Source organism: Monodon monoceros, unplaced genomic scaffold, assembly GCF_005190385.1.
Source record: "Monodon monoceros isolate NGI ecotype Baffin Bay Population unplaced genomic scaffold, NGI_Narwhal_1 Super_Scaffold_3, whole genome shotgun sequence".
Lineage (NCBI taxonomy): Eukaryota > Metazoa > Chordata > Mammalia > Artiodactyla > Monodontidae > Monodon > Monodon monoceros.
In genome coordinates, this window is record NW_021703780.1 from 98,701,384 (window position 1) to 98,729,076 (window position 27,693).

At 51.9% G+C, this 27,693-nt stretch overlaps 1 protein-coding gene across 8 annotated transcripts in view; it reads right to left on the reverse strand.

The window, feature by feature from the left end:
• The window catches only part of FGD5 (FYVE, RhoGEF and PH domain containing 5), a 122,172-nt gene that overhangs the window by 65,470 nt on the left and 29,009 nt on the right, over positions 1-27,693 (reverse strand). For all 8 annotated transcript variants that reach the window (XR_003796583.1, XM_029241995.1, XM_029241994.1 and 5 more), the window contains exon 3: positions 153-285. Coding sequence is in view for 7 of the 8 variants with exons in the window: in XM_029241995.1 (XP_029097828.1) it covers positions 153-285 (133 nt within the window). In the remaining variant the exon portion in view is untranslated. The remainder of the gene's footprint in view (positions 1-152; positions 286-27,693) is intronic.

The window sequence follows — 27,693 nt, forward strand, 5'->3', positions numbered from 1 at the left end:
CCCTGTGACTCAGCCTCTGCATCCACCTTGGCGTCAGCTGTTTGAAAACAGCTCCCTCCGCACGGAGAAGGGAAGGAGTGGACCCTCTCTCCACCTTCACATCTCTGACGCCCACCTCCCACCGGCCCCCGGCCTGGGGTGGGGCACCCTACCTTGTGGGTGAGGCTGGGGTCTCTTGGAGCACTGTCCTCCTCCTCCGAGCTTCCCCGCTCTTCATCCGATGTGAGGTCCTCCTTGGGGGCCACTGCCGAGATGGGACAGACCTTATAGGGCTCTGTGTAGGCGCTGGGGTCAGAGCAGAGGAGAGAGAAGGTTAGAGCTCCCTGTCCAACAAAGGGAAAGCGAACAGGCCAGGGGCCCTACTAATGCCATGAGCCGTTAATGAGTGCTCTGTGCTTCCATGAGGACCCAGAAGTGAATAAGAACCTCCTTCCTGCCCTCACTCCAGCCAGTCTGTTCTCCTACTAGTTCCTTGAACATTCCAAGCTCTTTGCTGCCTCAGTACCTTTACACATGCTGTTCAAGACAGACTTGTCTCCCTTAGACACGAGGTAGGCTGTGATGCTGAAGGAAGGTACAAATAATTACTATGAGGGCAAGAGATGTTCATTCTGATCAGTGTGGCAGTCTGGACTGGCCTGGTTGGGCAGCAGGGTCAGTCTTCAAGGTGGTCGTGTCCTCTGGGCCTGAAGAAGGGATGCAATGATGTGGCAGACAGAGTCTGGGATGTGCATTCGAGCCCCTCGCCCGAGCCCTGCTGCCAGCCAGATCATGGACAAGACACAGCTCAGGATATCAGTTTCCACCTAGGCTACTCTGGAATAATGATTCCTATGCTCATTTTCTTGGCAGATGCCGTGAGGATCAATATGTAGAAAGCTTATTGAGGTGTGATAATCTCATATCTACATAACTATGACTATTATGTAGCCAATGTCATTAACTGATTAAATAATGCATTCATTCAATAAGTATTCATTGATTGCCCGCTTTATGCCCGGCACACAGCTAGGCAGTGGGTAAAACACCGGTGAATAAAGCAGATATGGTCCCTGTCCTCAAAAAGGGAAAAGCTAATATATGATCATACATGGTGACATGTGAAGGAGAAGGATGTGCTCTTATAGAGAGTAACAGGAGGGGGGCTGTTGAGATAGGTCAGGGAAGGCACCTCTGAGGCTGAGACCAGAAGGAGGAGAAGGAGCCTTGCGATAGGAGGGGAAGTGTTCCAGGCCGGAAGCAGCATGTGTAAAGGCACCGAGGCAGTAAAGAACCTGGCATGGGACATAAGCCGACCTGGAGCACAGGAACCCTCCTTTCTCTGCCTTCTAAACCTTCCTCACAGAGGATGCTCTGGCCCCATCACAACAGCCTCCTTGCTCTGCTCCTTGCTCCCAGCCTCCCTCTCCACACAGCAGTGATTGTTCTACAACAGAAATTGGGCCACATCCCCTTCCTACTCAAGAACCTTCCATGGCTCCCTCCTGCCTTTGGCAATGTGGTCCCAGACAACTTCTCACAAAACTTCTCTTCATGCTAAAAATTCAGGCATCTTATTAAATTCTTATCGAATACTGATTCCTGCCCTCTGGGAATGATGGATGGATGGATGGACAGACGGAGGAGGGGCGGCAAGGAGGGAGCCTCCATCCTCTGGAGTGGCCCTGCCAACTCTAGCCCAGGCCTTTGGCCGGCAGGTGCAGGGCCCTTGCCTCAGGTCTGGTTCGGGCAGGGGGAAGCATGGCCGGGGTGGGTACATCAGGAGAGGAGAAACTGAGCCTTGGGCTGCAGTGCAAGTAGAGGCCCTTCTTGGAGCTCCTTCCTGACTATGATAGGAGCCAGACCATGGACACCTCTCTCCAGAACACCTGGAGCCCAGGAAACAAGGGTCTGCCTGGAGCAGGACGGGCGTCCCCTGGTCCACACACTGGCGAAGAGGCTAGAAAGATCAGCAGCCTGTTCCTGCCTGGGCTCTTGTTGCGTGTGTGTGAGTGTGTGTGTGTGTGTGAGTGTGTGTGAGTGTGTGTGTGAGAGAGTGCGAGTGTGTGTGTGTGTGTGTGTGTGTGTATGTGAGAGTGGTGAGGGCTTGGAGCTGTGCACTTGTCTGCAGAGGCACAGCCCTGATCCAAGCTGCGCCACAACCCGCTCTGCCATCCAACTGCACACCCTTCTGGCCACTCCTCTTTCTTCCTCTTTTTCAAGATTTACTTTGTTCTTTTCTTTCAAACTACGAGAGCAAACAAGTACTCTGCAACAAGCCATATACCACGGAGGCGTACAAAGGCACGCGAGAGCCTCCCCTCCTGCTGGGGCCGCCAGTTCCGCCCTCTGAGGAGCCGTCCCCTGGCCCAGAGGTCGGGACGCTGCAACTGCTGAGGGAGCTCAGAACCGTGCTCGAGAAAGGGATGGCGTGGACGGTCTCACTGAGCTACAGCCCCCCTCCCTCCAGAGCTGTGCAAGTCCTCAGACAGGGGGCCGAGCCCTGCTCTCCCTCCACGAGGAATGGCCACATTAGGCCCCAGCAGGAGCCCATTAGGCATGTGAAGGATGGCCAGGAATGGTGAGGCAGGGAGCAGTTAACTGTGCCCCGGGACCATTCCTCCTCCTTATCAAGGAAAAGCAAGTATACGGCAGGCCTTTCCTAGAACGTGCTGTGAAGGCGGAAAGGATTCCCAGCCAAGCCTCCCGCCAGGTAAAGGGTGTCTCCATCCTCCCAGGCAGCAAGCTGGAAACCCGAGCATCTTCCGCACAGCCAGCTGCTGCTTGAACATTAAACCTCTCCCAAATTCACCTTCAAATCTTCCCCGACTCCACTGGCATCTCTATGACAGCCTTGTGGTCCAAGCCACCTCTTGCCTGGATGTCTGTAACACTTGCTTCTTATTGGCTCCCATTCCCCCCGACTGCCCTCTGATCTGCTCACCCAGCGGCCAGAGGGACCCTCTCAAATCCAATCTGATCTTGTCACCGTCTTGCTCAAATTGCTCAGGGATATTCCAGTGCTGTTGGGATTTGGCCCCAACAGCCCAGCCTGCCAGGCAAGGCTCCACTCAACCTGGGGCTGGGGAAGGTGGGCATCCTTGGGCCCTGATGCTGCCATGAAGTCTGCCCAGCATCAGACTCCACCAGGCATCCGGGGGCTCTGCCTCAAGCCAGGCAAGGGCTGGATTCCTCGGAGCAGAGCCATGGGTGACACTGGGGAGAGAGCTCATAGACACCAAACCTCCAGAGAGGCGGAGAGCCTGGCTCAAGGTCACGGGGCAAATCTGGACCAACGCCCATCGCTTCTGAAGATGCCTCTGCCTATGCTTGATCCCACTTTACAGACATGAAAACAGAGGCCCAGTCGGGTTCCCTCAGTGCACTGACGTGCGGGGTTGGGTCTCAGGTTGCAAGGGCAAAAGAGGCTTTGCTTTTGTTGTCCGTGCTCTTCTTTTATTTCCTTTCTGAGAAGCAGCAGAGTGAAGCGATTAGAGCTCACTCTCGGGTGGGACTGCCTGGGTTCAAACCCTGGCTCGACCACTTAATGGCCATGTTTAACCTCCCTAAGCCTCATCAGTGCCCAATTCACTGAGTTGCTGGGAGGATTCAATGAATTAAATAATGCAAGACACTCAGAACAGTTCCCAACACTTAATAACTCAATAAGTGTGAGCTCTCCTCCTTACCAGCTTGGCCTGGCTGTGCACGGCTGTTCCATTATTGACCGACTGTCGTCTAATGTCAGCTCGTTTTTAACATCTGAACTATTCTGACCTCATCCTGAGTGATAATACCCATGAAGTCACAGTACGTAGTCTTCTAACACTTTAAGATAAACCATACAATAATTAACCTATAACACGTTTGACTAAAATGATCTTGCCCTCCATTGAAGATGCACAGACCTTAGAGACAAACGTGGTTACTGCTGACCCACCAACCATCTGTCCTCAATCCAACCTTAGCTTCTGGCTAGAAATGTGGCTCAGGCTCTTTTTATTCTCCTTCTTCCTCTCACTTCTGTTTTCTAGAAAGATCTAAAAGGGAAGTCAGAGGACAAGGGTTTGGGTTCTCTGATGATATTCTGGCTCATTTATTTCACTGTCCTATTGAGGGATTGTGAGCACAGCAGACGGGGACAAACTGCCATTAAAAACATGCTTTCAGGGCTTCCCTGGTGGCGCCGTGGTTGGGAGTCCGCCTGCCGATGCAGGGGACACGGGTTCGTGCCCCGGTCCGGGAAGATCCCACATGCCGCGGAGCGGCTGGGCCCGTGAGCCATGGCCGCTGAGCCTGCGCGTCCGGAGCCTGTGCTCCGCAAAGGGAGAGGCCACAAGAGTGAGAGGCCCGTGTACCGCAAAACAAACAAACAAACAAAAAACATGCTTTCACAACATAAAAGAGCAAGTATAATCCAAGGCCTTAACAGATTCAGTGGAAGCTGTAGTGACAGACCTTATATTGGACCAAAGTCATTTGTTAAATAAGCAAATCAAGACAGAACTGCCTCTACAGACCCCTGATATTTGCTACCAGGCTGATCTTCAAATACAGGGGACGATAAACACCTCCAAATGTTTTCTTAATAACTTCTGCCCAAATGCTCTGACAGGCCCTGGAGAACTCGTGTCCTGGGTGAGTAACCACTTCCTCCCTCGGAGGACAGACTGGGAACCCTCACATAGCCCATCCATTGCCCTAGTCTGTCAACATAAACCTGTGAGGTGGGTCCTCTACACAGTATGCCCTAAGGAAGGCTGCAAGGTCTGTATTTTCAGCTATCTGGTTCCTATCTGCTTGCTTTTTGGTCATTCAGACTCTGTACTGTAGGTACTGGTAATACAGTGGTGAACAAACACATTGTCTGTTCTATGGCCTCTCCAGTCAAAATGCCCATTATAATCATAACTGGGTGAGGTGTTGTCTCTAGACACCTTTTTTTTTCTTTCTTAACATCTTTATTGGAGTATAATTGCTTTACAATGGTGTGTTAGTTTCTGCTCTACAACAAAGTGAATCAGCTATATGTATACATATATCCCCACATCCCCTCCCTCTTGGGTCTCCCTCCCACCCTCCCACCCTCCCTGTGGTCACAAAGCACCGAGCTGATCTCCCTGTGCTATGCGGCTGCTTCCCACTAGCTATCTATTTTACATTTGGTAGTGTATATATGTCCATGCTACTCTCTCACTTCATCCCAGCTTACCATTCCCCCTCCCCGTGTCCTCAAGTCCATTCTCTACATCTGTGTGTCTAGACACCTTCTTTGAATATACCAATAGATTACATATGAGAAAGCCCTCTGACCCAAAACCTACCCGTCTACTCAGCCATCTATACACTTTTCCATCCACTCGCCCATTTAGCCACTCCTCCCTACCGCCCTCCTCTCCATCCACTCCTCTACCCATTCATCTATCCAATTACCCATCTACTTAGCCATCCATTGCTGCATCCATTCATCCACGCACCTATCTGGCCAGCCTTCTATCCACCCACTCAACTATCCAGCTACGCAATCATCCTTCCTTCCATCCATCCACTCCCTCACTCATTCAACAAACACAAATTAGCACCTACTTCAAAGTGCAAACACATGGAGGCCTCAAAGATGACTAAAGCACTCTCCTGGCCTCACAGAAAGCACAGTGCAAAGTATTAGTTAAGAGGATGAGCTCAGAAGTCAGAACACTTGGTTTGAATCCCAGCTCTACCACTTCAAGCAAGTTACTTCAACTTTCCATGGCTCAGTTGTTTTTTTTTTAATCTGTAAATCAAGGGTAATGACACATGCTGGGAAAACAGACAAAATGCCACGTGGTCAGCACTGTAGGTTTAGAGACCAAGTGGTATAAAACTTTGGCATCAGATCAAGGAGAGTCACTGGGTGACCTTAGGCAAGTCACCCACCATCTCTGTTTCTTATCTGTCAAGTGGGAATGACTGTATAGGTTCATTGTGGGCTTTAATAAGAACATGATAGTAAAAGTAGCCATTGCCTAGAACACAGTAGGTCCTTTTTGGCCAGCCTGCAGAGGGGCCAAGTTCTAAACCCCCAGACTAGTCTTCACAGAGCTGATCTCCCTCCCTCTGGGTTGACTTGTGCTTTAAAGGGAACATAAATTATAGCTGCCCAGAGCTCGTGACCTTAAACGACCCTCCAAATGAGCACAGTCCTTTCCAGCAGCCTAGAGTCATAAAAGGACATGTGCACCCACATGGGGGGAAGAGAACTTTGTAACCTGGTCCAGGGCTGTCCGGCTCTGCCCATTAAATGCCGTCCCATGTGACACTCACTGGGAGCCATAACCCTGAGCACAGCCAAAATGGCCTCATAACTCATAAAAAGGGAACGCTTTCCTCACTGGGAGCCTTTCAGTGGGTGCTCTGGCCCCTCGCTCCACCCTTGCCGGTGCAGTGACATACACATGGAGGAGGCCAGATTGCAGATGTAACGTCCTCTGGCTCCTCTGAGATAGGCTGGGGCCTTCCCGGAGCTCGCCAGCTTGGCGGGAGGGGCAGGGGGGCCTCGGGGCTGTGATCTCTAGGAGCTGGAAAGTTTGAGATGGAGGAGACAGGAGGACGGACTTGGTCAATATGACTATCCTAATTAATTAGCAGGGCAGCTGGAAGAGCATGGAAGTGGATGGAGGAGAGGGCTGGGCGCGAAATCATGGATTTCCAAATCCTCATACATTTCATCTTGTCCTGTGTCTCCTCCCCCATCCCTCAGCACCTGCAGAGGTCACTCAAACGTCCCTCCAGACCTTCCCCAGGTGGCATCTTCTGCCCTGATATTTCCTTGTCACTCAAAACTGACCCCTCACAGGTCCCCCTCTTTCAAAGGCACATGAGATTTTCTTGGATACCACCCGCACTGTAACTGGGAACTTTCAATCTCAGACAGTGGAAACTGCCCAAGAAGATGGGGGTCAGAGATGGGGGAGTCCTGCATTCACTGCTAACCCACTGCATGATCCTCCTGGTGGGCCTCCACACCTGTAAAGTGGAGATGGAGAACAAGACACCCACAGACGTGAAACGGCGCGTTGAGACCGGACCACATGCATCCGATGGCCTGGGGGCCAGGCTCTGAGAGCAGCTGCTGCCTGGAGTCTTCTCCTCTCTGTTTCACTCCTTCTTGGAGAGAATGCATCTTACACCCAGGGTCAGCCAAGGGATAGTGCTTGTAATGCTTCCCAGAAACATGACTGAAGGAGAGGCTTTTTTAAAAATTCAATTTCCATTTTTCACTAAGTAAAAACAGAAGTGCATCGCTGCTCTCTGTCCTGTCACATCCACACCCCTCTGCTTAAAGCACAGCCTCAATGGTTTTTTACAGGGATTTGTTTTTTTGTTATAATAGCTTTACTGATATACAATTCATATGCTATAAAATTTACCCTTTCAAAGAGTACAATCCAGAGCTTTCTAGTATAGTCACAGAGCTGTGCAACCATCACCACTATCTAATTTAGAACATTTTCGTCACCCCCAAATGAAACCATGTACCATTTAGCCATCAATCACATTCCTCCCTCTCCCCAATCCCTGGCAACCACTAAATTACTTTCTATCTCTATGGATTTGCCTATTCTAGACATTTCATATTAATGGAATCATACACCATTTGTCCTTTTGTGTCTGGCTTCTTTCACTCAGTACAATGTTTTCAAGGTCCATCCGTGTTCCAGCATGTATCAGTACTTCATTCCATTTAACGGCCAAATAATATTGCACTGCATGGCTGTGCCACATTTTGTTTATCCGTCCATCTCTTGACGGACAGTTGGACTGTTTCCACTTTTTGGCTTGTATGAACAGTGCTCCTAGGGGTATTCATGTAGAAGTGTTTGGGGGGACATACATCTTCATTTCTCTTGGTATACCCAGGCGTGGAATGGCTGCGCCATGTGGTAACTCTACGTTTAACATTTTGAAGAACTGCCAGACCATTTTCAGCCGCACCATTTTGCATTCCCACTGGCAGCGTTGAGGGTTCTGATTTCTCCATATCCTCATCAACACTTGCTATTGTCTGTCTTTGTTATTTTAGCCTTCCTAGTGGGTTTGAAGTGGTTCTATAGGGATTATCGAGGAATTTTGTTCTCCTTGATTACAATTCAGCCTCCTCCCGCCCCAAACAAACACCACCTGTTTCCTATTCAGAGAGAAACATAACTGTGACTATGAAGGCTTTCTTTTCAGAAAATCAATTGAGGTTCAGAGGTCCAGGGAGAAAAAATTAATACTTTTGGGAGATCTGCAGAAGCCTCATGAAATGACAGACTAATATAAAGAGGTAACATACAAGAGAAAAACCATAAGCCACAGTCCCAGTCTCCCCAGTGTAATGGTCTCTCTGACCCCGGCTTCAGTAACAGTATCTGCCTCATGCAACTCAGGCCACCAGTGAGGACAGCAGAGGAAGAGTCCTGAGCTTCTGGCCCTTAGCAGCAGCCATGCTGTTGGCACATGGCCCTGGCCCTGCTCTGACCACTGCCCCCAGCACTGTGGCCCTCTCTGGGGCCACAGGAGAGGATAATGTTAAAGGGCACAGTGTCAGAATTCCACCTCCTAAGGTCAGGACCCAGCTCTTCCACTCATCAGCCCAACGACCCAAGGTCAGCTGCTTAACCTGCCTCAGTTTCCCCATCTGTCAAATGGAGATGATACAGCACTTACCCGCCCAGGGTTTATAAGACGGTGTGTATGAATGAGGCGGGTGGACTGCTTGGCACAGTGTCTGGCAGGTGGATTTACTACAATCAGTGTGAGCTACAGGCCAGAGACGAATTAATCAGCCAGAGATCCTCGAGGTCTCACAGAGCTGGGTTCTAATCCCACCTCTGCCACCAGCTTGCTGTTGACCCTGTGTGGGCCCTCTCCTCTCTGTGGGCCTCAGTTTCCTCATCTGTAAAATCAGGGAGTTGGAGGACTTCTGAAGGCCCCTTCCACCATGATGTTCTGTGAGTCTGTGTCCAAAGGGGTCCCCTGCAAACCTGAGGAGTTCTGTCCCGGTGATTCCCGCCACATATCTGCTGCCGTCAGCCATCACATGCGGCCAAACCACCACCTGCCTGACCCTCACACACCTTTGTACCTGCCCATCTCTGTGCCTCTTCCAAGGCTCCAGCCGGATGGGGCTCCCCTCACCACTTACATGTTGAGGCTGCAGAAATCTGTGTCCCTGTATCGGCTCCCCTGTCAGCCACCAGTTCTGAGGGCAGGAATCATGGGCTTGCTATGCGTTTCTGTGCATTCCATGAATGGCATATAGTAGGTACATGACGAGCACGTGTTGAGTGACCGTCCTATGCAGCTATTCTTCTGACTTCCATCAGCCTGTCAGTGAGGCCTCCTCCACTTCCGCACATCCGGCAGGAGCCTGGCGCACAGCAGGTGCTCACACCTCTGGTGGAAATGGCACTGGCAGGCGCTGTGACTACCGAGGATGCTGTGGCGTGGAGTCTTAATGGATAGATGAGCTTTTTTGCTAGTTAGGCCGTAACTTTATATTGCTTCAAATACGGCTGAAGGAGGGGGGCTGGGAGAGGCACCCCCATGAGCTGGATGTGGTTCACCCACAGGTTCAACGGATTCTATGCGTTCAGTTTCCTCATCTGTAAGATGGGCTCCACAGCCCTCACTCCTGAGCAACAGCCCAAAGCAAGAGCAAACTTGGACACATCTTTCTCCTGTCATCTCTGCTCCAGATTCAGAAGCCAGAGCACAGGGGAGGTGAGAAGGGCAGGAGAACCACGGCTGCACCCCCAGCAGCTGGAGATTCATGAGGGGCGCTATAATTCTAGAATGGCACACCACATCTGAAGCTGCCAGGAGCTATGAGAGAGGGTGTTTGCGGCTTGCGTGCGTGGTGGTCTGAGAAACAAACAAGCCCCTTTTCCCACCTTTCCCTGCCACATGGACACAGCCAGCCAATAACAACAACAGCAGCAGCAGCAACAGGAGGAGAGGCAGAAGCCAGTGATCTTGAGTGCTGAGGACGTGACGGGCACTTGAGAAATGCTTCTCAATCACTGCATCCTGTAGGTATTAAGGTGCCCATTTTATAGATGAAGAAATAAGCAGGGACACGATATGTGCAGAGCTGGGATCTGATCTGAACACAGGGACCTCGGCTTCAGAGCCTGTCCTTGTAACCGCTCACCTACACTGCTTCCACCAGCAGGAGCAGCTAACGTGTGTCAGGCAAGGAGCTGCACATGCCTCAGGGATCATCCCTTGTGACCCTCTCAGCCACTTAGTGGGACAAGCCCCACTACCATCCCCATCCTGCATCTGGGGAAATGGAGGCTCTGCGAGGCTGAAGGAGTCACCCAAGCCCACTCTGCTCTGCCCCTCGCTCAGCTTCTCCCACACAGAGCCACAAACAGCTGATCCGCACCTGGGCCCACTCACGAGACATGTTCACTCATCTGGTTCACTGTTGCCCCCTCTGTGCTGGGGAGACAGACGTGAAAACGTGCGAGACGTGCCCAGACACACTGGGGGTCTGCAGTGCAGTCGGCACAAGGCGGGTCGGAGGCGGGGACTTCCTGACACGTGACCAAGCGAGTCACATGGGAACAAAGTGGGACGCCTGGATGGGGGACACGGCGTCCAGACAGAGACGGACACCCCAAGGCTGAGACCCAGAAGGGAAGGTGACACAGGCAAGGGCAACAGGCCTGGACCCAGACATCCAACATCGCACATACTCTTGTCACATGGCTCATCTGTGGTCGTGCCCACTCCACCAGCCTCCTTTCCCCCAAACAGGGAAGAAACATTTCCAGAGAAACGCCATCCTTTGCCAAAGGCCTGTAAGAGCCTATGAATCCACCCGGCTTCTCGAGGGCAGGGCTGCCGGCCGAGAACAGAGGCCCGGGAGACGCCCAGTGTCTCCAGGCCGATGGATTCGCCCCAGACCCAGCTCCGACCTCACCTCCTACTCCAGGAAGCCTTCCCTGACCACTGAGGCAGGTCTACCACGAACTAGTGAGGCTTAAGCTTCAGGCCCCACACCTGCATAGGTCTCTCTCAAGGCTCTGCAGATTATTTTCCATCCTTCGTTGTACATTCTTCATCTTAAAGAGACTCCCCAGATTACATAAGCTTCAGAATCTGCCCCTGCTTGGACACGCCTCCCTGCAGAGGGCCTGCTCCCCTCTACACGGCCCTGTACCCAGGGGCTCCCCTCACCTGGTTGTGGTTTTAGCTCTGCACAGGTTTCCTCTACCTCACCAGCCCCCAGGGCTGAACTCTGCACACAGCAGGTGCTCAACTAACCTGCTGGTTTCAACGGACTCCAGGGGAAGCACCTCCAGCCAGATCCATGCGTGCATCTGTGTGTGCTTCTGTGAGCAGACACGGATGTGGGGCATCCCCCGGTCAGAGCTGCCCCCAAGCACAGACACAGCAATTTCCTGCAGATGGAGTGCCTGCTGCCTGCACTCTCTTGCCTGACACACCTCACACGTGCTGACCGTCCACCCCACGCCTGAGCGGGGGACACAGAGAGGGAGGAGATACCCCTTCTCTGCCCCTGAGGCACCCACAGCCCAGCGGGAATGCAGACGGACAAGCAGCGGACAAGAAGGGTGGTGAGGGCTGCGAGCACAGGAGAGGGGCCCTAAACTTGTGCGTGTGGGTGTGGGTGTGGGGGTAGGGGGGTGGTTCCAGGCCAGGGGAGACCTGAGACAGTCTGAAGGTTGAACACGAGACAGACAGGAAAAAGAACGTTAGGGGAGAGATCTCGGGAAAGTTTGCGCAAAGGCACAGAAGGGAGAGACGTTGGGGTCTGCGTGCTGTGGGGTGAGGAGGGCTGGGACAAGGGGCTGGCCAGGCAGCGGAATCTCAAATGCCCCTGGACTGTGTATCCTGGGCGGGATGGGGGCCAGCGAAGGTTCTAGCCAGGGGAAGGACCCGAGCAGTTGTGCTCCCTGCAGAGTTCACCCTGGCCACCTGGGAGGAGCGGCGGGAGGAGACACGCTGGGGGCGGGGGGAGGGCGAGGCGTGGGCTCGGGCAAGTCCGTGGGCCCGACAGGGAGGTGTGGGAAACAATAAAGTATTATCCTCATTTCACAGATGAGAAAACTGAGGCTCTGAGATGCTGGGGGATTTGCTCAGGGTGACGCAGCGAGCAAGAGGCAGTCCCAAGACTTCAATTCAGGTCTTCCTGCCCCAAATACAACCCCTGTCTCTCAAAGGGTGAAATCGGGGATGTAAAAGCAACAAAAACAGTGCCTGAAACCTGGCACGGACTCAGTGAATGCTACTCTCCTTTCCAGTTCTTATTCAGGCTTTTAAACATAACCCGTGTGGGACTTCTCTGGTGGCACAGTGGTTAAGAATCCGTATGGGGATTCCCTGGTGGCGCAGTGGTTGAGAGTCCGCCTGCCGATGCAGGGGACACGGGTTCGTGCCCCGGTCCGGGAAGATCCCACGTGCCGCGGGGCGGCTGGGCCCGTGAGCCATGGCCGCTGAGCCTGTGCTTCCGGAGTCTGTGCTCCGCAACGGGAGAGGCCACAACAGTGAGAGGCCCACGTACCGCAAAAAAAAAAAAAGAATCCGTCTGCCAACGCAGGGGACACAGGTTCCATTCCTGGTCCAGGAAGATGCCACAGAGCAACTAAGCCCGCGAGCCACAACTGCTGAGCCCGTGAGCCACAACTACTGAAGCCCACGTGCCTAAAGCCCATGCTCCACAACAAGAGAAGCCACCGCAATGAGAAGCCCGCGCACCGCAATGAAGAGTAGCCCCCGCTCGCCGCAACCAGAGAAAGCCTGTGCACAGCAACGAAGACCCAACGCAGCCACAAAATAATAATAATAATAATAATCCGTGCTTCCAGTATAATCAACCCAGGGCCCATTTTCACAAAATTTCAATTCACACACACTTCTCAGGCACATTTCTGTGGCAAAAGTGAGGCCACCCTGCACTTATCGGGGCACAGGGCTGAGTGGGGCTGGCCTGCCCTTCCTTCCTCTCACAGCTGGGCTGCGGGCTACACCAGGGCAGTGAGTGTTGCTGTGCCTTTGTTAGCGCTGCAGCAAGTCACCCATTTAACAGGTGGGGAGACTGAGTCCAGAGCAGAAGGACTAGGGGCAGATCTCCTGTCGCCCAGCTCAGTGCTCTTTTCAGGCTCCCAGGAGCCTCCCTTGGGAGGAGGGGTCGGCTGGCCAGGGATTTGGAGGCTTGCAGGGTGTGGCGTCCTGGAGGAAAAAGGCAGGGGAGGGGCAGGACTGCCTGGGAAGTGGGACCTTTCCCTTCAACAGCAACGAAAGGCCTCATCCTTGGGGCGGGAAGAGGGGCACCCGCCCTCAGCCCCACTGCCAGGCCAAGACACATCTTCCACTCCTCCTCCACCCACCCCCCAGGCCTTGTCCTGCATTTCCTGTAAACACGGGCACTTCCTCTGGCGGGCGGGGGGGGTGTGTGTGTGTGTGGGGGGGGGTGCTGGCAGTGCTGGGGCCACGCCCGGTGGCCTGCCAACCCCCGCACACAATGGCTGGCCCGGGGCTCTGGCTGGCCACTCCATACCCCAGGCCTTCCCTGGGACCCGGAGAAATGCCATCCATGGCTAGAGCTGGACAGTCCAATGCTCCCTTGCCACTGGCGGGCAGAGGAAAGCTAGGGGTGGTGGTTGCCCCTGGCCGCACAGCAAGTCTGCAGGGCAATGCAGGGGCACCTCGCTCATCTCTATACCAGCACCTTCTACCCTCACTGCCACGTGTTCAGTTCTAGAACTGAGGAAGCTGGTTAGGAGCACAGACTCTGGAGCCAGCCCATCTGGGTTTCCAAAACCTGGTTCTCTGCCACTTACCAGCCTTGCAACCTCAAGCAAGTTTTCTGTGCCTCAGTTTTCTCATCTGTGAAATGGGGGAGAATAACAGTACCGATGTCATTGAGTTTTTAAGAGGATTTAGTGAGTTGACATATATATAAAAAGCACCCAAGACAGCGCCTGGGACGTAGTAGCTATGTTACTGTTGCTGTTTTTAAGTGTTTACTGAACATTCCATCCAGGGCAGACCCACGTCTCCAGGCTACAGCCCACCACGGACGCATTTTGGGGTTGGATTTCCAACTTCAACACAGTTCGAAGTTAGAAGGGCGATTCTGGGAGTCAGGAGACTCTTGTTCTGCCAGAAACTCACTCTGTGACCCTAGGGAAAGCCACTTCCCTCCACTGCGCTTTCGTTTTCTCACCTCTAAAAATTAAAAATCCCTGCTCTGCCCACCTCCTGGATTGCTGGGAGGTCAAATGAGACAGTGGGCAGGAAACCAAACTGACATGTGTTCGGTGTATAAGACAGAAGCCGGCATTCCCAAGCAAATCATTCCCAAATCTCATCTTTGATGATAAACTCTGAAAACTCCTTCCGGGCAGTTAACGTTATGGCTACAGCGAGAGCTTCCTGCGCACCAGGACCCGGCCGAGCACCTACCCTGCATGACCTCCCACTGACTCCCAAAGATGGGCCTCTGAGTGGGTGTTACCATGCCACGTCACGGATGACAAGACTGAGGCTTCAACCTAACACCCTATGCCTAAAAATGGGCTGCACAGGACTCGCTCACAGCCCAGCTAACATCCACATAGCACTTTACAGTCTACAAACACCTCTGCATCTTTCATCTCAGTGGACTCTCCCCACAAACCTGTAAGGTAGGCATCATCACCTCCAACTAAGAGAGGAGAAAATGAGGACCAGAGAGGCCCAGTGACCTGCCCAGGGTCCCACAGTAGAGAGGAGAAATGGAGACTAGAATGTGTGCCTGGCCCAGGCTGAGAAAGGTCTCCCCCCATGCATGACAACGCCTGTTCCCCGGATGGCAGTGGTGGTTCCTGACACTGAACCAGCCCCATAGACCCCAGGTACCGTGTGAGCAGTTTTAGAGGCCTGTGGCCTGGTGTCTGGAAGTATTTATGAACCACGCAGCTAAGCTTGCTGTGTGTGTGTGTGTGTGTGTGTGTGTGTGTGTGTGTGTGTGTGTAACTGCTCTGAAATATGGGTTCTGAGATTTGTGCTACGACGCCAGCTGGCACAGCCTCGCCCTCACATGCCAAGGACAGAGACTACGACAGTGGAACGCTGGGAAAACCACCATCACACAGGCCATTCTGGCTTGGGATGAAAGAAAGGGCCGGAAAAGAGGCAATGAACTGGAAAACAGAACCCTTGAGGATGGCATGGCATGGCGCCCTCCTCCCTCAGCCCCATCCTCACGAATCCGTCTTTCAATCCTCTGTGAGGGGCCCTGAGCTCCCAGGCCAGTTGAAACATATTCTTCCACATGAAGGTCAAACTGCACACCAGGTTCAATGATGAGTTTGCCCCTAGTTAGTGATTCACGTGAAAAGTCTTATGTGAAATGAGCTAGAAGTACCATCGACCAGGGAAGAGTTTTCCAAAGAGAGTCGGTCGCCTTTGCCTAAAGAAACCACAGGGCCTGGGGGCTGAGTTCTCGATAGACAGTCCTCGGTATCTATCCCAGCCCCAAACCCAACCTCCGAGCAGCCCAACTCCTCATCCCCTCACCCTTCCTCTCTACCTGCTGGACCACCTGGCTGCCAACTTCAGTCTTAGCCTCTCTCCAGATTCTGGATTCATTCCGCCACTAGTCAGGGAGGCGCTGGGGAACTTCATTCAGCTCCATAGGATCTGAACATAAAGCACATCAAGGCAGTGTTCCTACGGCAGAGTCTGTAAGAGCAGGCTGGGAGATCGCCACTCCATGGTCTTCCTCAACCATGCTGTTTCTGATACGAAGCCCACCTTGTAACCCCACTCCAGGGTCTGGGAACCCATTGTGATAAACCCTCTCACATCCCAGCCTCAGGAGTCCTGCTACCTTCATCCCCCCTGCATCGCTTGTTCCCAGACTCCCTGGTTCCGAGAAACTTCCCGAACCTCTGAAAGCAGGAAGAGAACTAACAGATAAAAGTGCAATGTTGCCACAGCCTTGTGTGGGGGACGAGAACCCTGTTCCTGGAGGTACTCAAACACCAGCTTGTTGAGAACAGAAGCGTCCAGTGAGCAGCAGGGCGTCCGCATCTTGAAAGTCCTTTCCAGCCCCAAACTGACTAACTTCATTAGTTTTAATTCAAACTTCCCAGAGTAAAATAAGTTATGGGTTGATGTGGCTGGCAAGTTGAGGATGACTTCAGAATGCAGCTGGATGAAACCTTTCCTGCAGTCCACCCCAATCCACAGGGTGCAGGAGGAGAGTTGATGTCTGCCTTCAGAACACTTACCATGGAAAGGACCTGGGGTGGGATGAGGGGAATCAGAAGGGGTTTGTTGACATGTACAAGTGACAGAAAAGGAACCCCCCCCACACACACACACAAAAAAAGTTCTAGGCATCTTCTGAGCTAAGGCAGAATTTCTGTTGGAACCTGGGCTGAGGCAGACACCTGTCTTTTCCTAGCTACTCCAAAACTCAGGCGTAGGGACTTCCTTGCACACCTTAGCAGGTAATGAAACACCAGTCATGGGCTATTGCATCTGACCAGGCCAGCACTATCCAGTTAAGAGGACAGATGAGGGAAGGACTTTCCAGGAAGGAAAAACAGCACAAACAAAGGCACGGAGACAGGCATGTGGCCAATTTAGGAGATTTTGTATTCAAGCACAACACTGTGCTAGCCCTTCAGAGACAGTCATTTAGTTCCCTCAGCAAGTCAATGCAGCAGGGCTCTCAGCTCTGGGGCACAGAGACATGAAACCACTAACCTCAGACCACACGGCTATGAAACTGTGTAGCCAGAATTTTAAACCAAGTCTGTCTCATGGAAAGGCAAGATGCTCAAGCACTGCGACCTGTATCTACCTGTCCAGGCCCGCCCTCCCGAAGGGACCCTTCCCCTGTCCCTTCCTTTACATAAACACAGGAGTGTCAGCCAGGTCCCAAGCCTGCCCGCCCTCAGGAGTGGACCTAACGGAGGGAGAGGAGACTTCTTCGTGCAGCTAGTTAAGGAGAAGTCAGATGGTTAGGGGAGTGTTTCTCTAAGGTGCACTGGGGTACCTGGGGGAGGGTCTCTTATAAATGCAGATCCCTTGGCCACACCCCATACCCTGTGGATCAGAATCTCAGGGTGCAGGTCCTGGAAACCTGCATTTTTTATTTTTTCAAAGTCACAGTAAGAGTTGAGACATGCTATAGCTAAAAGGGTCAGGAGACTCTGGTTCAAATCCCAGCTCCCTTAGCTGTGCGACCCTGGACAAGCCACTTCTGTTTCCTGAGTCTCAGTTTCTCCATCTGTCAGGTGGGAATCCCTTCCTTCCAACCCACAGGGTTGCTGTGAGGATCAAAGGACGTCAGAAGAGTTTTCTGGGTATGCACAGCTGTGGACCCCAAGAGACCTGTGCTCCTTCCAGCCACCCGACTGGTACTTTGTCCTGATGGGGAGGGGCTGGCTGTGACCTCATCAATGGGGAGGTTGGGGGTGGCAGGGTGGACCAGGCACATCCCCAGTCAGGGCGGGCAAGCTGCTTGGCATCCACATGGCGCTCTGCAGGCAATGCCTGCTGCAGAGCCCTGGGGTGGAGGGCTGTCTGCAGCCAGGTCTGACTCAGCCCTCAAGAGAGCGTCTACAAAGGGAAGGGGGAGCCCAGTCCCAGCTTTCAAGGCCAAGAGGAAAAGACCACAGCAGGGAGGAATTCTGGCACAGCACATCAGCCTCACTCTCCTCCCAGCTCAAACTCCCTTGTAGCACATGCAGGGGACGGTCTCTAAGCTGCAGAGACCCCAAGAGTTCCTTGGTTGTTGAGCATAGTACAACGCAGTTCATTTTTGTGCAGTTCACATTCACAGAGACCCTGCTGTGTGCCAGGTGCTGTGCTAAGCTCTGGACAGGGACCCTCTCTTTCATAGAGAGCCAGAGTCTAAAAAGAAAATAAATAAATCAAGCAAAACGTCAAACATGAGAAAAAGGCAACTTGGTTTAGATTCTTGTTTTCTTGAAGAAATATCAAGTATTCAATTCTCAGGATTTTTAAATTAAGAATAAGAAACATAAGACTGCATTTGATAAATATAACTAACTCTTAAAAAGAGAATGCTTACTTAAAAATTTTAATAGTGGGGAGGAAGACGGTGGGGAGAAAGTACAGCACAGAGGTCTTGGGGGCAATCCGTCTTGGACAAGACACCATGGACAATGGGACCAGTGTTTGACACCCAGCCTCCTACCAAGTACCCACCCATCTGTTTGCCCACCCAGCAGCCACCCATCTTCACGTCCACACACGGTACTGCACACGCCAGATTCCTGACAGACATGGGACGAGGAGGAGAAGCGCCTGCTCACCAGGAGTTTGTGCTATAGGGGAGCTACAGCTAGTAACAGGCACACAGCTCCAAAACAGGGACGGCGGCAGATAGTTCTAGGAGCCATAAGAGAAGGAGGGAGAAGCTACTGGGAAAATTCAGATGACATCAGAGATACCACTAATTGCCAAAAGATACAACGAAGGCTTCAAGCAGAGGGTGGTACTTAAAACAGGTTGAACCGTGCCCTTGGGAAGGATGTGAACCTGTAGGAAGAGTGACAGAGCAGCTGGGCAGAAAGCAACAGCGTGGGCAAGGGCTCAGGATATGTAATGGGACAAGACGGAATTCCGATTGAGGGATGGAGCAGAGAGATGTTGGGAGAAATGGGTCCTGACAAGTGTGCAGGGCCTTGAGGGAGCTCTGGGGCCGCTGGGAAGAGCCGGATCGAAGAAAGAGAGGCGGGCCTCCCAAGCCTCACGGTCGGTGCACGTGGCCAGCCTCTGTGACCGCCATACCCGCGCTCTGACGATGGGGAGGACGCCACTCCTAGAAACGCCTGGCCCTCCAGGAAAGCACTTCCCAACCCCAGGGAGCAGCAGGTCTCCAGCTGACAGGTGAGGGCTGCCTGCGATGCTGAGGCCGGAGGTCAAAGGAGAAGCTCCCTGGGGCTCCCTGTGGGGAAACTGGCAGCGGGGCTGCTGCGAACACTGCTCCAGGGTTGAGGACAACGTGGGTTTACAATGTGGAGATATTTCTCTGGATCTCGGAAAGCTGCAGCTGCCCGAGCCAGATGCCTCTCCAGGAAAAAAGCTCACCCGACTTAACTGTCAGGCTGAGCTGCGCCAAGCAGAGATGGAAGCCAAACGCCCAGAGTTTAGCAACTGCCTGAGAGTCCTCTTTGGGGAAAAGGACTGGAAAGCCAGGGTCTGGGACCCTAACAGACTGCGGGGGTAGGCGGGGGGGATGTCTGGGACCCTGGCACACTGCAGGGGTAGGTGAGGGAGGGTTCTAAAGCCCCAGGAAAAGCACACTCAGGTGACTGAGAACTGTGGGAAGCCGGCAGGAGACCGCTGTTTGGGGGGCAGGTACCCCTTAATCTTACCCATGAGGTCAACACTGTCTGGTGCCTGGTGACAGTGTTTCCTTTCACACCCAGATCCATAGGAGATGACTTGGGGGCCCCCATCCCCCTGCCCCTTGTCCTCTGGATAAGGGAGAAAGGACAGTTGTGGGTTATAACCATGCTCTTTGGTGCCTGACTTTTCCTCTATCTTTTCTGAAATCTTATCTTAAAAAAATACGTCTTCTCCTTAACTAAGGCTGTTCATCTCCTTCCTCCCTCCAGCAGCCCCTTCTGAGTCTCAGAATCTTGAATGATTCACACCAACTGTAATTTGATCCCAGCCAGGGCAGAGCAGCGTTTAACCCAGCCGCGCTGGCGCTCAGTACCAGAGGCCGCCACCCCTCCTGCACACGCGGCACCTCCCACCCAGCTCGCACTGTCTCGCTTTAATTAACAATCATCACAATCATCCCTCAGTTCCCGTCTTAGATGGGACCAACGGGGCAGGCCCAGGCGACCGCTGGCACAGCCCTCTGGACAGCACCTAGGCAACACAGCACACCCATTCCCCGACCGTCTCTCCTATGGAAATGACCCCAAACGCCAAAAAAGCTTTCATTACAAATACGTTCACCTGAGCGTGCGGTACAACGCAGCAAGATATCACCAAGGCCCTAAATGGAGCTCCAAATGGGGCATTTGTGCAATCACTTGGTACTACTGTATCCGCAAAGCCCAACAGACTGTCTCCTCGCCAGTTTTAGTAAGTCAGTAAGTTATTTAATCATGTAGGCAAATACTCACAATATGCAGTTAAATAAAATAAGCAAGATAAGAGAGTTTACGCACAACATGAGCACATCCTCGCTGAACACTAGATATATTCACGTAAGACAAGGACAAAGTACAACCCAATGCTAGGAGTGATTATGTCAGTACTGTGGGATTATCTTTTTAAAATTTTTTTTTAAACCTTCACATGTGTTTGTACAAGTGTGCACATGTGTATGTAAAGTTATTAACTGTAGTATTTTCAGAGGCGTATAAGACTGGAAACAACCTAGCTATCCATCAACATGTGACCAGATACTGGAGCTCCCTGCAGTCATTAAAAAGAACGGGGGCAGACGTATGTGCCTTGATAGGGAACAATGTCTAAAGTAACAAAGCAGGGTCGGGAAGAGTGTGTTCAATACACTTCCACTTATGTCTAGAAGTAGTCAAGGATCGGGGGAGTGTGTGTGTGCATGCCCCTGAATGCACACCATAAAGCATCTAGGGAGGGGCTGGAGAACAGGTTCAGTGGTGTGAGATTTGATTTTTTGCTGCAGATCTGATTTTTTTAAGTGCATGTCACCTTCTACAAAACATTTTAAAAATGGTTTTTGAACCAAAATGAACTGGTCAAATTTCTCTCCCACTGGACTACCCCAAGAGCACAATTTCCTCCTTGTGGCCAGAATTCTGGCCATTGTAGTGACCTCTGTGACCCTGTGCTGAGCCACCCAAGGTGGGATCCTGCACCTCTTGTCCTCTAACCACCGGTCAATTAATCAGACTGGCATGTGGTGGGGAAGGGGTATTCCAAATGAGGAGAAGGTCCGTGGCAGTCTAACCTCCCTGGGGCAGGGGTCCCAGGGCACAGCAGGGCCCAGACCACAAATCCGGCTACTATTTGCAAACAGTTCCAAGTCTACAAAACACTTTTCACACACTATTCCCACTGGACCTTCACAACAAGTCTATGGGGTACATGGTAATAGCTCCACTTCACAGCGGAGGAAACTAAGGCGCACAGAGGTGAAATGAATGTCCTCATTCTACTCAGCTAGAAGGTGGCAGATCTAATGTGAGAATCTGTACGTTTCCCACTTCCTGGTGTTGAGGGAAGGGAAGGGGGAGTGCTGGAAACACATGTTAACAAACCCTTCTCATATCAAACATCACTCAAGTCCTACCTAAATCCTTTTTGCTGTATTTCAACTAAATTCCCTATTGCTTCTAACCAACTGACACAAAGCTGTGCAAATGTATTCTCCCAACATCCCGAAGACAGGGCCAAAATATAGTCAGCCACTGCAGAGGTGAGGGTGTGGGTCTGGGGGGCTGGTGCTGTTGTGTTTTTCCCCATAGTTTTCGGAGACGGATATGAGGTTCCCTGGAATGTCATATGATTCTATTTTCCATTCTCTCCCTGTTTGAACGGGAATATCTATAACTGGTCCCATCATTGTTTTAGGGGAGCAGATAACTTCTTTAGTTTCCTAAGTTCACAAATGGAGAGGAATTATTCCCCAGGATGGATGATACCCAGAGCCTCACCCACACCCAATGAGAGGATTTAGATGACGAGGTCTGGGATTTCTGAGCTGATGAGATTCAGATGAGATTTGCTGAGCTGACGCTGTCATGGGATGAGATCTTTGGGGGCCTTGGGATGGAGTGAACTTTGCATTTGGGATGGACACAAATCTTTGGGGGTCAGAGGGTGGACTGTCATAGGCAGAATAATGGCCCTCAAAAAAATGTCCAACTCCTAATCCTGGGACCTATGGATATTTTGCATTACATGGCAAAAGAGACTTTGCAGATGTATTTAAGAGTACAGACATTTTAATAAGGAAATTATCCTGGGTTACCTGGCTGGCCCAATCTAATCACAGCAGTCCTTAAAGCAGAAAACTTTCTGTGCTGGAATCAGAGATCCAAAGTATGAGAAAGGGTCAACCCAGTGTTGCTGGAGGGGGCTCCATGGAAAGCATGAGAAAGAATGCAGGCCACCTCCAGGAGCAAAAACAAGCCCTGGCCCACAGCCAGCAGTGAGTAGGGACCTCGGTCCTATGTGGATCTGAGGTCAGCCAACAACCTGAGTGTCCTTGGAAGTAAATTCTCTCCCACAGCCTCCAAATAAAAGCCCAGGGCAGCTGACACCTTGGTTTTGGCCTTGTGAGACCCTAAGGGGAGTACCCAGCCCAGTCTACTAGACTTCTGACCTACAGAACTGTGAGATTTAAAAAATGGGCATTGTTTTAAGCCAATAGATGTGTGGTAAATTGTGATGGCAGTTAGAAATAGAAAACTATATATGTCATCTCAGAAGACACTTCACCATTACCTTCATTTTTGCAAATAGGGAAAGTGAGGTCCAGAGAGCAGAAAGCAACAAATGGTTACATAGCAAGAGGCAGAGAGCCCAAGAGCCCAGATATCCTGGGCTGGCTCTGGTTCTCAGAGGGAGAGATGCAGGACTCTACGCCCCAAACCAAACTGTGGACCATGTGAACAGCTTTGTGAATAACCATGATCAACCACTTCCGACATGATGATTCACAGACAGCCCACAAGTAGTCCCAGCCTGCCTCCATCTCTGTGGGAGGCGAGTCCACCCAGGCTGGATGTCATTTATACAAGACCCACCTGCTCCTCAGGCCAAAGAGACAGGGATGGGACAGGGCAGAGGTCGACTCAGAGACCAGGATTCTGAAAAGCGACAATCCAGAGAAGGCTAGTCCTCAGGGGAAAGCCACCTAAATATATTTTTCCCACAGTGATTAGCTCTAAGTGGCCTATTCAAAGGACACTAACTCATGCCTGTCACCAGGGCACCATGGATTGGAAGCAACTTGACAATGAAGCCCCTGTGAGCCGAGTAGTGGCCCATAACTGGGAGGCAGACCCAGCCTCAAAAAGACATTGTTACATCTATCCCCTTTCCCTGCTCCAACTGCAGGGGGAGGAGAGTCTCATATAATCCCAGGTGGTTTCAATGGAGGCTGGAAAAGGCAGTCAGGGCAGGGAGAGCCCAGGCTGGGAGACCCACCCACCCCCAACCTGCACTCAGCCTCTGCGTCTACCTGCTGCCCTTCAGAACCTCAAGCTTTCCGTCACTCCCTGAGCAGACAGTCTGGCCACCGTGCCCGTGTCCTGTCTTTGGACACTCCAGGCCCTTTCTGACTGTGTGCCTTTGCACATGCCATGCCTTCTTTGGAAAGCCCTTCCCACACTTCCTCACCTTGCAAACGCTTACTCTTCAAGCCCAGCTCAAATGCCCAATGTGAACCCTGCAAACTCCTCAGGGAAGCCTTTTCTTCAATGCACTTGGCTGCTCCTTCTGTGCTGCCAGAACACTGTTCAGTTTCCCACTGCACTTACAATCGCATTCAGCCAGCTGTTTATGCATCTGCATCCCGCTCCCCCCCTCACCCTGAGACCACAATCAAAGCTGCACCTGTGACCCCCAGCTCCCAATCCTGCAGGGGCTGCACGTAGTAGATGACCAGTGGGTGCTCCTTAAATTGATGAATATTTCTCTCCAGACGTGAGGCTCACAAATGGTTCCTAAGGTCAGAATTACATGTACTAGGGGCTTCCCTGGTGGCGCGGTGGTTAAGAATCCGCCTTCCAATGCAGGGGACACAGGGTCATGCCCTGGTCGGGAAAGATCCCACATGCCGCGGAGCGACTAAGCCCGTGCGCCACAACTACTGAGCCTGTGCTCTAGAGCCCGTCAGCCACAACTACTGAGCCTGCGTGCCACAACTACTTAAGACCGCACGTCTAGAGCCCGTGCTCCGCAACAAAAGAAGCCACCGCAATGAGAAGCCCACGCACCGCAACGAAGAGTAGCCCCCGCTCGCCGCAACTAGAGAAAGCCCACGCGCAGCAACGAAGACCCAATGCAGCCAAAAATAAATAAATAAATAAATAAATAAATTTTTAAAATTATATGTAGTAAAATCCCAGACTCAGGAGACTGAGAAAGTTGGTTACCTGATCCTCTCGTTGTACAATGGAGGGAATAGAGACCCGGATCACACAGGTGATGCCAAGACAGATGAGATGCAGAACAAATGAGAAAAGGAAGGATCCAGCGGCGAGGCCGGGGGGTGGTGAGTTCCCAGGTGCGGGAAGGGAGGAGAGCAGTGAGCGTGCACAGGCCAGCCTTCCCGTGGGAAGTGAGGGCTTTGGCCCAGCACACTGTGACGTCACCACGGCCAGCTGGAGCATCCTCATTCAGAGCAGAGCCAGCAGGAGAAAGGGTAAGGGCTCTGGAGTTAGACGGACCTGCATGCAAACCCCAGCTTCTCCTCTTGATACCCATGTGGCCTTAGGCAAGTAAGGTTCCTGCTCTGAGTCACAGTTTTCTCATCTGTAAAACGGGCAAGATGACCTTCCTCACAGCATCCTCCCCGACCCTCTCCCTCTATCAACTTCCTCTATCAAGTTAATTCCTCATCAGAGTTCAGGACTCATAAGCCCCAGTCTCATTTTCTCAGAGGTCTTCTCCAGCCACAAAGAGATCAGGGCACCTGTCAGAAGCTCTCAGAATTGCCTGCACTTCTTTGGAGCACTCAGAACAGTTGAATTTAAGTAATTAACTGCGCAGTCAGGCATGTCCTATCTGAGTCCCCAAGCTGACTGTCAGCCAGCCTTGTCTCTCCTGCTGTCCCAGCACCCAGGGCACTGATGGGGCTCAGGAAGAATCTGTGGGAAGCCGGATCTGGTGGTGTCCCTCGGAGATAACAGTGTCCTTCAGCCTCCAGAAGACATCCCTTTATTTAACATACTTATTGAGCATCATCTGGGTACCAAGCTCTATGCCAAGTGCCAGGGACACAGGGATGAGCTGCGGTGGTGATGCCCTGGAGGGGCCCACAGTCTAGTAAAGGAGACAGTTCCATAGTCAACACAGGTGGGCAGACTCTACAAAGAGGCACAGCAGAGGAAGTGACCAGCCCTGGGGAGGGGAGAGACGGAGGGCAGTGCTTACTTGCTGGGGTTTGGGGAACACCAAGAAGGCTTTCTGTTCCAGAATCTTATCCAAGCACGTAATACAGTGTCTGAAATTCCCTCATCAGAGTGCCATGCCCCTCCTGCACGCCCTCACCGTCCTCCTTTCCATCATTACCTTATGCATTTACGCAGGTGGCAGCTGATCCAGTGGAAGGAGGAATGGAGGACCCGAGCCCCCTCTCTGGGCCTCGGCTTCCCCCTCTGTAAAGCCAGGTGGTATCCCGGACCTCCCTCCCCAACACTGGGAACAGGGGAGGGTAAACGAAAGACCAGAAATTGGGGCAAAGGCTGCAACACACAAATGTCTCTTCAGCACGGTGCTGCTGGTCGGCCTTGGATGAGACCTCAGGACCTCCTGGGGTCTGAGACTGGGTTTGGAGAGGAAGGGGCTCCTTATCCCAGAGGCTGAGCAGCTGTCTAAATTCTGGTCTCTGCTAAGCCACTGACTCACTCCGTGGCTCTAAACCCAGCCTTGACCGCTGGCCTCAGGCCGGCAAGGAAACTTGGGTTTGGACTAGGGACCTCCCTGGAAACCAGATGTAGCGTCTGCAAGGAGCTTCCCAGGAGGGGAGTGCGGGCCCAGAACAATCCCTAGCCTGTGACACCACCTCCTTCCTCCTGTCATCACCCAGAGCAGCTCCAAGTGCGCCCAGGACCTGACACTGCCTGTCCTGGGTCCGTGCCGGGACCAGCCTTGCTCAGCTCAATTCATCACGGAACACATGGCCAGCGGCTTTGCAGCAGGTACCCCTGAGCCCTATGGCTGGGCTCTGCCACTTGCCAGCTACGTGACCTTGTACAATACTCTTCCAGCCTCCAGCTCCTTTTCTGCTCTTCCCTGGCATTTTCCAAACCCTCGGTCTTACAGGGACCTTCTCCTCCTGCCTTTCCTCAGATCCCTTCTTCATATTCAGTACAATCATAATAATAACCATAATTACATTCACTGAGAACCAACTTCATGCCAGGCCCCGCAACAAGCACTTGGTGTGGGTTACTCTTAACCATCAGATACCTGTCACCCCACTGTCCCCATTTTTCAGTCGAGGACACTGGGAAAACATTCCAGGAAAATGGCTAACCGCAAGCCCCACAAAGAAAACAACTCTGCCTGACTACCTTCTGTCCTCTTTCAGGTCTTTGCTTAAATTTTGCTTTTAATTGGTGTCTTGCCTACTCTAGACAGAGGTTGTTGGAAGAATCGATGGAGCTAACAGGCATGGAAAAGCTTTGTAAACTGTAAGGCGCAGTGCACACGTATGTGGCTGCCACATGGAGGTTTCATGACTTTCTGAACGTCCAGCTTTCTGACCTACAAAAGGAATCCGCAGGACAGCCTCTCTGGCAGGGGCTCAGCCAGCCCCTCTGCACACACCCACAGTGAGGGCGAATCAGTCTCCTAACGTGGGCGCAACTCTTGCCAGGAGCAAGCACTGCTCAGTGAAGCTGGGACCCCTCCGTGTGCCCACCCTGTGGGTCCTAGCTCTGTGCTCTGCATTCTCAGACCCTGTCTGTTTGCCTCCTCTGCCACATGATGTCTGGGCACCTCAGTTTTCTTACCTGTAAAATGGGGCCAATAATCAATGAGATAATGTGTATAAAGCAGTGGGGTGCACAGAGGTATGTGAAGTATTGGCAGACAGTGGAACCCACTGGGGGTTGTCTCCTTTCCCCACTCATATCATTAATTTCATTTCCATTCTTGTAAACCAGATGGTGAGGGGGTTATTATAATCCAGGAGTGTATGATCCAATAGTTATTTACCCCGAAACTGCTTCTCAAACTGCTACACCTTCCCTTCAACAAAACAAAAGCCCTGCTTTTGAAAGGTGGGCAGAAACCACCATTTCTCCACCTCCCCTGCACAGGGGTCTGTAAACCACTGATCAAATTCTCAGTGAATATGACTTATAACTATGTATATTCAACAGATAGCACTTACTAAAAGAAGCCTGCCCAGAGTATCTGGGATGAGGTGGGGTTTTCAAACTGCATTGCTCAGAAACCCTAAGCCCTTTTTGGCAAAGATTCACAAATACCTGCTTGGAATTTCATGGGTACAGACACTGCTAGAGTATCAACAGCTAGAGTGCACTGAGGACTTCCAAGGACCAGACTCCAGCTAAAGTCTTTGCAAGTGTTAACTTACTCAAACCTTGAGACAATCACTTGAGGTTGGCAGTACCACCTTCCCTGCTTTTACAGATGAGGCTGCTAAAGCACAGAGAGGTTAAGTAATTTGCCCAAGGACACACAGCTAGTAGCTCGTCGATTAGGGATGTGAACCCAGCCATCTGCCCTGGAGAACACATTCTACACCCATGATACACCCACCACTTTGCACAAACAACACCCCTCATTAGGCCATAAGAGCAGCACTGTAATCCATAATTCCCAATTTCCAAGATTTCTATTCATTATGACAATCTTGTTAAATTAACTTCCTATGAAGTATTAAAAATTCTGAACTTGTGAAAGAGAATTATAATAATAAAGCTTTGCCTTCTATGCTGGGGTTCCGAGTAAGATTTCATTTAAAAAAGGATCCTGCTGCAACAGAAA